The sequence below is a fragment of the Pan troglodytes genome, chromosome 4 (assembly GCF_028858775.2).
Source record: "Pan troglodytes isolate AG18354 chromosome 4, NHGRI_mPanTro3-v2.0_pri, whole genome shotgun sequence".
In the NCBI taxonomy this organism is placed as follows: domain Eukaryota; kingdom Metazoa; phylum Chordata; class Mammalia; order Primates; family Hominidae; genus Pan; species Pan troglodytes.
Genome location: NC_072402.2, coordinates 79,162,517 through 79,176,082, shown reverse-complemented (window position 1 = coordinate 79,176,082; position 13,566 = coordinate 79,162,517). Strand labels below are relative to the sequence as shown.

General features: G+C 38.7%; 1 protein-coding gene across 2 annotated transcripts in view; it reads right to left on the bottom strand.

Moving 5' to 3' along the window:
* ADAMTS12 (ADAM metallopeptidase with thrombospondin type 1 motif 12) overlaps positions 1-13,566 on the bottom strand; it is a 371,361-nt gene that overhangs the window by 77,380 nt on the left and 280,415 nt on the right. For both annotated transcript variants that reach the window (XM_016953471.3, XM_016953472.4), the window contains exon 16: positions 13,393-13,531. In XM_016953471.3, the coding sequence (XP_016808960.3) occupies positions 13,393-13,531 (139 nt within the window). The remainder of the gene's footprint in view (positions 1-13,392; positions 13,532-13,566) is intronic.

Here is a 13,566-nt window from a genome sequence, read left to right as displayed (position 1 = left end):
ACAAGAAGAAGAGAAGTGTGGGAATTGTTTATCCGTCCGTCTCTCTTGTCAATGAGTCCATTCTTAGCCAACTTTCACTTTAGGTTCCCACTAAATATTTACCTTTTTTCTTTCTGGCTCTCTTGGTTTCTTCACCTGTTTTCATGCTCTATGAGTTCAGATCTACCCTTCATAATGAAGGCTCTGTCAAGGACAGCTTGGGTCTCATGACTATAGAAGCTCAAACACATTTAAGAGTGAGTGTGTGTGTGTGTGTGTGTGTGATCAACAATCACAACATCGACAGCACCATCAAAACTGGAACTGGTTTTGAATCCTGCTTTTAACATTTACTTACTGAGTAATCTTGGACAATCCTGCTAACCTTCTCAAGCCTCAATTTCCTTGTCCTCATCTTCAGGATGGCAAAAGATTATAGTATAGGGTTGTTGTGAGGACAAAATGATGTATGCATCCTCATATGCCCACGATGTACCCTAAGTCCTGGTACTATGCTGAACGCACATAGTAGGACCTTGAGAAAAGTTTTGTAACCTGAATCCAAAGCCTCTTTGTAACCCACTCATCCAATAGCGAATATTAACTCCCTCTAAAATTCTGCTTCCTGCACTTCGTAAGATCAGGGTTGGCTTCACACTCTGAGGCTAGGGAATAAAGAGAACTCAACTCATCCAATTCAATGAAGCCGTAGTTTTCATACTTCTGTGATGTAAACTCTTTCCTACAAACAACTAGACCCTTGTTACACAATTCATTTTTATTTCCTAGCTCAGAAGAACATTGACATTGACTTCAATAACCACAAATATTGAATGTATATTAGATAATAAGATATTATTTTACTATGATCATTTGTTGAAACCTATACCTCTCACATCAGTAAAACTCCAAGCCACTACTTTTTCTCTCCCTGAAATGCCAATGAACTGTTACATAAGTTCATAAGCTGACTGTCATGATTACGGGTAACATAAGAATTTATATAAGAAATGCTTAAATAAGGTGCTTAAAGAATGTTTAATAGTCTTAGGTAGAAAAAGATTCTGCCCTATGAAGGAGATATTTTCAAAATTCACCACAATCAAGAAGTATTCCTGCCTGATTATGACTCCCTTTCTGTGTCCAAGTCAGGGACCTCATTCACTTAAAGAAAATCAGAGGCCTACAATGCCTCACAGCTCTCATGGGTTAACAAAAAAGCAGGCAGTCAGCATTCCACAGAGCACACTGAGCAAGGCAAAGCTCCACAGAAACCAACTGAGAAATTCCAGGCAACTGCATTATTAAAGAACAAAACTAAGGCCTTGAAATAAGGGCAGGATAAATCTCTGCTGGCCGCACAGGGTAAAAAATGGAACTAGGAAGGCTGGCTAAATAACAGACCATTAGATTAGCCACTCTGATTAAGGATTCTCATTTCTTCATTAGTGAACTACAACAGAAAGGTTATCAGACCTCCACTGTATATTACTAGTAGTTTATTTTATATATTTATGCATTTAGTAAACTATATGATCCTCATTCTAGAGTATCCATCTCTCAATTCCAATAATTTAATTCCATTAAAATCATCTGAATTCATCCTCCTATTATCTTTATGAAGTCCTACATTATGACAGATCAATATCTGAACTTGGTTGATCCTACCTGACCATGATGGTGGACAAAGTCAGATGGATTAGCACCAAGATGAGTGCACTTTGAAAATGTTAAATAAGTATCTGACTCTGAGTTTCCAAAGAAGTGTATTCTGCTTTCTAAATATCAGTATATGGTCACAAATCAGGGTTATAGCGGAATAGGTGCTTTTATTTATGAATCTCGTGCTTTACCAAGGATATGTGGACATTATCTCAAGCATGGTTACACTGAGCTTCAGTAGGAATACTATTGGATAAATCCTGTAGGAACTAGTTTCAGTAAACAGAAGTATCTGCTCCACGCTAATTTATTTCCAATGAATGTGATCTAGTTTATAATTCAGTTTAGAACAGTCAAACAATCTCCAGGAACTTTGCAGGCATGCATGGTCTCTGCAGTTTTCAATATTTGCTTTTCCTACCAGCACATGACATTTTTTGAACAAAGGGAGAATGACTTAACTCCAGAGAGAATTTACCCAGGAGATAAAGGAAAAGGAGAAGCCCAGGGTAGGGCAGAGGTGTTCTCTCTTTTGTGTAGGCCACTGTTGTACCTACAGGCCCCAAAACGCAGAATCAAGATCACTGAACACAAAAATGGCAAAGGTCACGTTCAGAAGTGAGGAGCTATTTTCCAGCGGTAGGGCCATTCCAGGACACAGGAAATTTTGGTTAGACGCTATTATGACTGACAGAACTCTGCAGTACTAAGGCTGCAATGAGGCAAAAAGGTGGCTTTTGCATCTCTCTAAAAGTGATCCTGAGCTTTTGCCCAAATATTTTCTTATAAGGAGTCCTGAAGCTTCCTGTGGAGATGAATATCTGTGTCAAGCCATTTCTGCAGATGTTTCTTCACAGATAATCTATTGGCTGAACTTTCATTGGTGATCTTTTGATGGGTGACTCAGATAAATTACTTTCATTAAGCCTTCCGCAATGCATGGTAATTCTTTTCCAAGTTTCCTGAGGAGTAGTCAGTCCTAAATTCCCCTAAAGTCAGAGCGTCACTCCCCATGGTAAGGCAGAAGTAAAAGCAAATGCCGCTGAGGGGAGAGAAGAACAGATACTGGCTTGGAGACAAAGCTGTCACTGGTGTTCTCTGAGAGTGCCCTTTACCTCTGAGCACTAAACTGGAAAACAGGCTGGCTCTCATACCAGTGAGCTCAGTTTAGACTATTGTCTTGCCAGTTTTTCACATGGATCTCTGATCTAGAACAAAGGTAATATTTTAAAAATTCAAAATAAGAAAACAACATCTTAGTGAATTTATGCTTAAATACTTTGTTCCAAATGTGTAACAGTAATATATAACATATAAACATGTAAACAAAATTAGATTATAAAATACAAAAAATAAGGCACCACACTCAAATGTAGTCAAACAGCCCTGCAAAATACTGAGCAGAACTTAAGTGAAGTGCTTAACTTAAGCAGAGCTCTGTCAGGCTCCTGGCCTTGTTAGTGTCTTACGACCTTCTTAGGCCTAGAACTCATCAAGAGTGAATGCAGTTAATATAAGTATGAATTTATATCATATTAAGTAAACTGTAACCAAGGAACGCCAGTACGGCTCAGTAACAGAAAATCTATTCATGGAGTAACCAAATTAGCATATTAATAGATAGAAAACATGATCATCTCAGAAGATACAGAAAAATATCAGATTCAACACTCGTTTATAATGAAAGATGTCATAAACTAGGAATAGAAGAAAATTTATTTTCCCTGATAAAAATCATCTGAAGGAGCAGGAATGAAGTGGGCAGATCACCTGAGGTCAGGAGTTCGAGACCAGCCTGGCCAACATGGCGAAACCCCGTATCTACTAAAATTACAAAATTAGCTGGGTGTGGTGGCGCATGCCTGTAATCCCAGCTACTGGGCAGGCTGAGGCAGGAGAATCACTTGAACCTGGGAGGTGGAGGTTGCAGTGAGCAGAAATTACGCCACTGCACTCTAGCTTGGGCAAAAAGACCAAAACTCCATCTCAAAATTAAAAAAAAAAAGAAAAGAAAAGAAAAGAAAGAACAACCCCCCACCACCCCCCTACTTAGCACAATCACTCTTGAAGAGTTTTAGGCCTGGGAAGTTAGCAAGACAAGAATTCAATTTCTAATCAAGAGCTCAGCCGACCTACCTGCTGGCTCCATCACTTTATCCGGTATATTGTCAATGTCACCATGAGACAGCAGTTCTAAACAATCATGACAAATCCTGGTCCTGAAATGAGGCTCTGCAGTGTGGTCAAGTAAAACTGCAAAAGTATTAGAAAGGGTGGGGTGCATACAGACAGAAGATGGGAGAAAAGAGGCAGGAGAGAGAAAAAAGAAAAAGCCACTAAAAGGAAATTACACTCTAACCAAGCCTGTAAATTATAATTCCAAAATACATTTAGAGAAATCTAATGCTAAGACAAGCTACAAAGTAATTAGAATAGGAATCCACTCTGGGTGAAATAAATTTGATAGGGCACTCTGATAAGCTTTAAAATAAGCATGTTACTGCCTTTGGGCATTTTAATTAGACATATATAAAAATAAACTCTTCTTCAGACCTGTTTCTTGTTATATGTTCTTTGTCGCAGTGAATGATACCACCATTTGGCTACTTACCCAACGGAGCACACAGAGTGTTACCTTTCAGTCTTCCCTATGCTCAAATCACTGTCCACTAATAGATAAATGGAATCAACCACTGAGCCGAGTCTAGCCTATTTCCTAAACAGCTCCACATTTGTACAATTTTTCCATCTATGTCACTTTAATTTCAGTTCTAGCCACTGTATTATTTCCCTTGACTGCTGCAAAAACTTTGGATATCTTCTCCTTACCTCTTGCATTTTTCTCCCACACAGAAATAAAATGTTGAGGATGTTCAAATAAATTTAAAAAAGATATAATTTCTATTAGTTGAGCATAATAAATTGTAAAAATGGAAGAAACAAGAATAGATAAATATAAAAATGACAACTGGAAAACTTGGGGAAAACATAGTCATTGAAATAAAAAATGCTGTGGTGAGGGTAAATTCTAGATAGGACACAGTTGAAGAGTAAGTGAGTGATGTTGAATAAAGTTCTGAGGAACTCAGAGTTCAGTTTGAAAGGAAAAAATACTTGAAACATATAAAAAGCATTTAAGATGTATACAGGGTAAATCGAGAAGTTTCAGCATTCATGTAATAGGAGTCACAGAACAGAGAATAAAGAGGATAATCAATGAGTAGTATTTAAATAGATAATTACTAATAATTTTCTGGCACTGCTTTTTAACAATTACATTTTACATATATTCATTCGTTTAATTCTCATACCAACCATACAAAATTTCTCACATTTATAGATGAAGAAATTGAAGCACAAATAAGTTATACAAAGTTATATAGTTGATAGCTGGTTAAGCTGGGATTTAAATCTGAACAGTCTGGTTCCAGAGGCCACAATCCTCTCTTTTTTTTGAGATGGAGTCTCGCTCTGTTGCCCAGCCTGGAATGCAGAGGTGCAATCTCGACTCATTGCAACCTCTGCCTCCCCAGTTCAAGCAAATCTCCTCCCTCAGCCTCCCAAGTAGCTGGGACTACAGGCACACATCACCACGCCCGGCTAATTTTTGTATTTTTTGTAGAGATGGGGTTTCACCATGTTGGCCAGGCTGGTCTCAAACTCCTGACTTCAGGTGATCTGCCTGCCTCGTCCTCCCAAAGTGTTGGGGTTACAGGCGTGAGCCACTGCGCCCATCCCAGAGGCTACAATCTTAATGAACTACCATGACATACTAATAGAACTATTTATTACTTAAGAATGAGAAAGAGAGCCATGGGACCAGGGAAGATTTTATACAATTGCAGGAGACACTTACTTGAATGCTTCTCTATCTTAAAGGAAAATAGTAGCCAGTCAACAGGAAGAAAGAATAATATAAATGAATGAGAAAATAAGGAGTACCTATTGACCCATATGGTCAAGAAGTGTGAAGAAACTGTAAGGATGAGTTGCCTTCATGCACAGACCACTGCGTGCCCACTCTAGCCACTTGATCTGCAGACAACCTACCTTTGAATGCATTCGTGAGTCCTATGTGAGGACAGAAGAATGAAGAAAAATCTCCCCCACCTAACCAAAGTAGGACTGACTAGAACCTGTGGAGAAATTTCTTTGGAAGCAAGAACAGCAATGGACACAAACCATTGTTATTCTTATTTTATATAAAGTTGCAGAGAAAAAAGAGGAAAAGTAACCCAACTCATTTATGAGCCTTCTATAACTTTGATACCCAGCTGAACAAGGAGAGTGCTGGAAGGGAATATTAAAGATAGATCTCATTCATGAATGTAGATGCAAAAGTCCTAAGTGAAATATTAGCAAACAGAACTCAACAGTGTATATAATACATGTATGAATTTATACCATATTAAGTAAGCTTTGTCAAAGGAATACCAGTAGAGTTCAATAACAGAAAATCTATTCATGAAATAACCAACTCTTTTAGAATATTAATGGAGAAAAACTATATGATCATCTCAGTAGATGCAAAAAAAATTAAACAGATTCAACACTCATTTATAATAAGGTAATAAGTCAGGAATAGAAGAAAATTTTTTTTCACCGATAAGGATCATCTGAAGCATTCTTATCAAAGTCAGCAGAAAGGCATACATATCTCTTATTGTCTATTGGGATCTATTCCATTCAGCACTCTGTTACAGGCCCAATGCAATGCAATGCAATGCAATGCAATGACTTCAAAAAACAAAAAGTAAAACATCTGGAAAGGAGATAAAAATTTTCTTATTACTGAAACAAAAATTCAAAAAATTCTACAGACAAACAGAACTAATAATAGAGTTCAGCAAGATTGCCGGATACAAAATTAAAACATAAAAATCAAGAGCATTCCTATGTATCTCTAAGGAGAAAATAATTCTTAAAGAATCCCGAAGACCTGAATAGAGAGATCTATTGTCTTCATACCTTGGCTATTCAGGCTCTTTTTTGGTTCCATATGAATTTTACAATAGTTTTTTTCTAGTTCCGTGAAGAATCTAAATGGTAGTTTAATAGTAATAGCATTGAATCTGTAAATTGCTTTGGGCTGTATGGCCGTTTTAATGATATTGATGATTCCTTTCCATGAGCATGGAATGTTTTTCCATTTTTTGTGTGTTATCTCTGATTTCTTTGAGCAGTGTTTTGTGGTTCTCCTTGTAGAGATCTTTCACCTCCCTAGTTAGCCGTATGTATTCAGACCCAGGAAAACTCAGTTTTAAAGGTATCAATCCTCACATAAGTAACATACAAATTGATCACAATTCCAGTAAGGATTTTCTTGGAGTTTTACAAACTGATAAATAAGCAAAGGCCAGGAATAGATAAGAAGATTTTTAAAGAGAAAGAACTAGATAAGGAATTTTAATACTAACACATATATAAAGCTGCAAAAATTAGAGAACTAGATCAATGCAACAGAATAGGAGCTGGGAAATAGACCCACACCTATAAGCAAATTGGATAAATGCCAGTGAAAGAGCTTCCAGATGGCTGAACACATGGAAGTTCCTGGAGGGTGGAGCACCCAGAGGGGGCATGGAAGCTCTATCACCTTTCCACACACTTTGCCCTATGCATCTCTTCATCTGTTTCCTTTGTAACATTCTTTAGAATAAACCAGTAAGTAGCACTGTGCCACACCTGGGAAGGAGGAAAGACACACAAAAAGCATCAAGCACAGAACCTGTCATCCAGGAGTTTACAATCTGGCAAAGGAGATAAGACGTGCACACAAATATTATAATTAAAATTACAAGTTGGCAAATAATCAGAGGTAGATGAAGACGGAGTTCGATCATTTTAACAATAGAATTCTGTGCTTTAAAAACCAAGCTAATAAGATTTTAATGACTACAATTCCTAAAAAGTTGGGTCTTTTTACAGATGTGCTTACAAAACTGGATGGAAAAAGGAAAACAGAAGAGAATCATCACTTATCACGCTTAGAGTTCTCACAGATGGGATGCAGTGAGTTTGTTGAGATGCAGTTCCTTTGACTCTCTGATAGTGGCAAAGCATCACACAGCTGCCCCAGAGAAGCCACAATGAACCCACCTTTTCACGTGCAACTGCAGGAACAAGAGGAAAGAAAACCAGTTCCACCCAGAGGTACAGACAAAGAAAAGCACCCTCCCAAGGAGCCTGAATGGTAAGTGACCATGGAGAGCATCACTCGGTCAGAAAGGCAGGTGAGTTATTAGCTTAGTCCCGGCCCTCCTATTTAATGCAGGACAGTGGTGATGTTTAACAAACCCTGGCTGTGGTGATAAGCCTAGGATCTGATGGAGGAAATCCAATTGAAAAGCAGCCAAGGGAAACAACAAGCTAGAAACAGATGTTCCAGCTACTAGGATACGCACATATTTAACCTGAATTACATGTAGGTGGGGTGGGATGAGAGCATTCATTTCTGAGTACTGTCTAGAGATTTCACCTCCTCCCCCATACAGATATTGTCAAGTGCAGTTATAGCCATCGACATCAGTTTTGTCAAATTCTCAGCAATTTCTTTAAAGTAAGGTATTAAAATAATAACAGCTTTAAAAGTGCCAACAAGGAGGGGTTGTCATATTAAATAAATGTGGTTGGAATAATTGATTATTCCTAAGGAAACTGGATTCCTACTTTACACCTCACACAAAAAATAAGTTTAGGTGGGTTAAACTCCCTATGTGAAATTCAAAATCTAAAACTTTTAGAAGAAAATATAGGATCATATCTACATATAGGATAGAAAAGTATTTTTAGTTAAGACACCAAAAGCACAAACTTTAAAGGGAAAACACACAAAATTCATTATAATAAAAATTTAACTTTTTTTTTTTTTTGGAGACAGGTTCTCACTCTGTTGCCCAGGCTGGAGTGCAGTGGCAGGATCTTGGCTCACTGCAGCCTCAACCTCCTGGGCTCAAGTAATCCTCATGCCTCAGCCCCCACAGTAGCTGGGACTACAGGCGCCCACCACCACCACCACCACACCTGGCTAAGTTTTGTATTTGTTGTAGAGACAGAGTTTCACCATGTTGTCCAGGCTGATCTCAAAATCCTGGGCACAAGTGATTTCCTGCCTCACAAAGTGTAATACTTCTACTTAATATGAGTTCTGCTTAACGTAAATAAGTCAACGTAAACAAAGTTTAAAAGACAAGGCAAAGACGAGAACAGAGACTTGCAACATTTTTGGTTCATATTGCCCTTCATGTTTCAGTCATTTTTCATGTGGCCTCTATGCAAAATAAAACATTTAACAGTTCCATTCATTAAATAATTCAGTCTTAACTTAATAAAGATTTATGGTCCAACAACTTAGTAACCATCTGAAAAAATAATACATATAAATTGAAAAACAGGCCAGGCATGGTGGCTCACGCCTGTAATTGCAGCACTTTGGGAGGCCAAAGTGGGCAGATCACCTGAGGTCAGGAGTTCGAGACCCACCTGACCAACATGGAGAAACCCCGTCTCTACTAAAAATACAAAATTAGCCAGGCATGGTTGCGCATGTCTGTAATCCCAGCTACTCGGGTGGTTGAGACAAGAGAGAATCACTTGAACCTGGGAGGTGGAGGTTGCGGTGAGCCGAGATTGAGCCATTGCGCTCCAGCCTGTTCAACAAGAATGAAACTCCGTCTCAAACAAACGAACAACAATAACAACAAAAAAGAAACACAAAATAGTATTTTTGTTTCATTTTAAATTAACTTGATGAGGTGTGTGCCTCTATTGGATACTGTACAACTTTTCAAATCTTGGAATGAGACACCATATTTCCGGTTTCACGTCGATTTTCAGGAGGTACTTGATTTTTTAATCACAGCAACCACTGAAAAACCAGTTTCACAAACATAGAATGCCATTGAAAAGAATGTAGTATGACCTAACCTTGAACTACCTCGAGCAGGTAGTAGACACATGATGTCCAAGAAATGTTAACTCCTGCTGTGTTTCCCTTTAACATTTCATTGTTTCCCTGGAAAATTTAAAATATTCCATGGCACCCTATGAGTTCACAGATTTACTCCTATGATATGCAGACTGTATGACCTAGGCATTTTACTTTTAGGTATACATATTAAAGAAGCCCAAATACTGAGGTAATGAGGGAATAATCATAAGGCATTCATTACAGAATTGCAGAAATATTTATAGCTGCAAAATAGTAGCATGTATAAATAAATCATGATATATTCATGGAACGGAATAGTACACAACCCTTAAAATAAATGTATGAGAGACTGGGCACAGTGGCTCATGCCTGTAATTCCAGCACTTTGGGAGGCTGAGGCAGGTGGATCACTTGAGGTTGGGAGTTTGAGACCAGCCTGGCCAACCAACATGGTGAAACCCTATCTCTACTAAAAATACAAAAATTAGCTGGATGTGATGGTGCATGCCTGTAATCTCAGCTACTCAGGAGGCTGAGGCAAGAGATCGCTTGAACCCAGAGGTAGAAGTTTCAGTGAGCCAAGATCGTGCCATTCCACTCCAGCCTGGGTGACAGAAAAAAAAAGTACTAGAGCTACTTTAATCAATGTGGATTTACCTCAAAAGCATAATGTTGAGGGGAAAAAAAGACAAAGCATGGTATAGTGCATATGATACTATTTGCAGAAAGCTTAAATGCCTGAGAAACAATCCTATATAATGTGTATGGCTATACATATGCATAGTAAAAGTATTTAACCATATACATAAGAATAATAAACACTAGTTTCACGACCCTAGTTAACCCTGGGGAAAAAGTGAAGGAAGTGGATGTGGAATGCGCTTCTTGATTGTAGTTGTGGGACTTTTTTTTTTTGTCTTTAATAGTAAAGATTGAAACAAAATGGTAAGAGCAATAAAGCTGAGTGGTTAGTACAAAGGAATTTGTTACTACATTCTCTATTTTGCTAGTATGTTTGAAATGTTTCTCAGTAAAACTAAAATAACACAGTAATTAAAAAAATAAAATGATTGCTGCCACCTATTTGTAACCCATTTACTATGGAAATCAATTTGGCAATAAGTTAATATTATCTGGTAATTTGGTATAAGTCAATTATCAGAATATTTATATTCTTTGAACCTAGAAATTTCACACAGAAATTAAAACTCAGGAGACCATTTTTTTTACACAGGTCCCTAAACGCTCATCAGAAGAACAGCAATAAGGAATTGGTTAAGGAAATTTTGCTTTATCTTTTCAGCAAATTAAATGCATCCTTAAAAATTGATAGCTATGAAGATTGTCTAACACATGAAAAAGTATCCGTATTGTGATAAGTGAAAATATATGTGTGTAATGTACATAAATGCATCCATATACACACACCTATATATATCTATGATTAGAAAAAAATGCACTGAAAGGAAAGAAAAGCAAAGTAGCAAAAGTGCATGTGTTACAGTGGTGACAATTTTTCATGTTTCAGTAATGTGTTTAACTTACTTTTACAGTGTAGAAAGTTTTAGCATAAATAAAATAAAAATCCATCACTGAATGATTCAGTGTTTCAGGCAACCTTCCAATGTTAACATTTAGCAATGTGTGTCCTGTGTGAATAATAGCATTTCATTCTCTATGTTTGAGAGTATTACAGTAGATATGCTGCTGTCTTTCTCCTTTGCCAGAGTAAGATTTGCCCTCACTCAAACAAACAGTGTGGCTGAAGTTCAGGTGAGCATGTGAGCATTGTGATCTTTCCCATTAATGCTTAGTAATCAGAGTGACATTTACCTAGGTAGGTGGAAGTGCTGCTGAAGGCTTAGGCTGTAACAAAACCAAATGTCTGATTTACATCTGGTGAGAATGTCCAATTTCCTAGCTGACTTCAGATGTCTTTTTATGATCACTGCACACATCAGCCACTTATCTCTTGATTCCTGATGTTCTGAAATATTGTGTGTGTGATGCAAAGGGTCCATTCTATCTTGAAACAGAAGTGAGTGGAGGATGTTCTTGTTTCTTTCAGGAGTCCCTGCCATCAGCACTGGCTGTTTCATTCCATGGTGCCCTGAGACAAATGACTTAGAGCTTAAACTTGTACTTCATAGAAAGATGAGAACAAAGGGGATGACAAATCGACAAAGTATTTATATCTATAGTCATCTATATCTATAGGAAAATGACTTCATTTTCCTCCTGTTGCTCCTCAAGGGAAGTTTTTTTCACCCACTTATTTTCTGCTTAAATTGCCTTCACCTAACTCCAAGCCCAGTCCCCGACCCTGAGCAGTGGTGGGCAGTATGTTTGGAAATGCTAGAGGCAGTGGTAGGAATGGCAGGACTGACTCTCCTATCAACACCGCTCATGGCTGCTGCCACAGACTGCACCTTTGACCTTGATAGATTTCCAGAGGGTTAGTTAGCATTGTTAAATATCACATAATTTAATTTCATTCTTATGAATTCTAAAAGCTAACCTTGGCTTTCTGTGCTGAAATGGGGAAAGAAAGAAGTTGATAATACAAAAATTGTTTATAAGGTTGATGGTGCACAACTCTCAGGGGTGGGAAAGCCAGTGCAGGTGCTGCAGAGACCTGGTATGTGAGAGGGAAGCCTGTGGGAGAGTAGGCCATGGTCTTCTGCTCCATTCACTTGCTTCAGTTTTCTTCCCTTTTGCTACATCACCAATTCTGGCACATCACTCTGCAGCTGTCCTAGTTTTGCAGGTTGCAGTTACAGCCTAGAGGCAAGAAGTTTCAGAACAGACTTGGACGTGACCCAAAGGAGAAAGAGAGGTAGAGGCTTTTGCATATGGCAATATTACTAAAGCCCCCTAAATGAGTGATATAGCCCCAAGTATTCAGCAGGCCCTGACCCCTGCCTTCATAGGGCTTGGGAAAGTTCATCCAGCACTGCAGCAGAGATTCCATGCTCCTCAAATGTCCACGTACCCCTCCATAATTGCCAGCCTCCCTTTGCAGTTAGATGGTGCCCATGTGACTAACGCCAACCAACGAGATGTGAGTGGAAGTGACTTGCAGCACTTCCAGGCCAAGGCTGTCAACAGAGCCAGGGTGCCTCTCCCATCTTTCTTTCTTTACGGGGCAAGCTGGAAGCCATGTGTTTTTTATGTCTTATGTAGGAAATGAAGCAGAGTCTTCTAACCTGCTTCAGGCATACAGTGGGTTAAAAATCAACCTTTGTTGTGTTGAATTACTAAGATTTCAATTTTTTTGTTCTTGTGGCAGAACTTATCCCAACCTGACTAGTACATGGCAGCAAGTGAATCTCTCCAGTGCTTGATTTTGTGAGAGTAAGCTACTCCTCTGCTATATGTATAAAAATGAATAAACAGGAGATGGAGAAAGAGCACTGGGTTAGGAATCAGAAGAGCTGGTTGTGGTTTGAATTTAGCCATGATTTATGGTACACATTTGAGGAGTTGTTCCGCTTTTGTGGTCTTCAGGTTCTCAACCAGAGCATTGGTTGTTAATGCTTTTTGTTTGACACGTAACGAAACATTCAAACAAAGGTTTTACTGAAAACTTTTATCAACTTTTTTTATCAGCTCTATAAAAGGCCAGTATATAGAGCTGATAAAAGAAAAACTGCCTCTCTTCAAACCATGCCCATGTTCACTGTCCACAGAGGCCCCTGGCCATCTCAGTGGAGCCCTGCAGATCCATGGGCAGAGAGCACAAAGCAAATCACTGGTGTAATCGCCTCTACGACCTGCTCTGAGGCTGGCATGGCTTCATAGTGAGAGCGGCTGTTTCTCACCTGTCCCGCAGGTCACACTGCACTCTGTCCAGTGGCCATACTGCCAGAAGTACATCTGCTGCTCAACATCATTGTCAAGGCCATCTTTCTGGATTGTGTACTCATACTTGATGCCAGGGTTAGTCACCTGGAATAGAAGCTAAAAGGCAAGAGAGGGGTCATGTCAAACTGTCA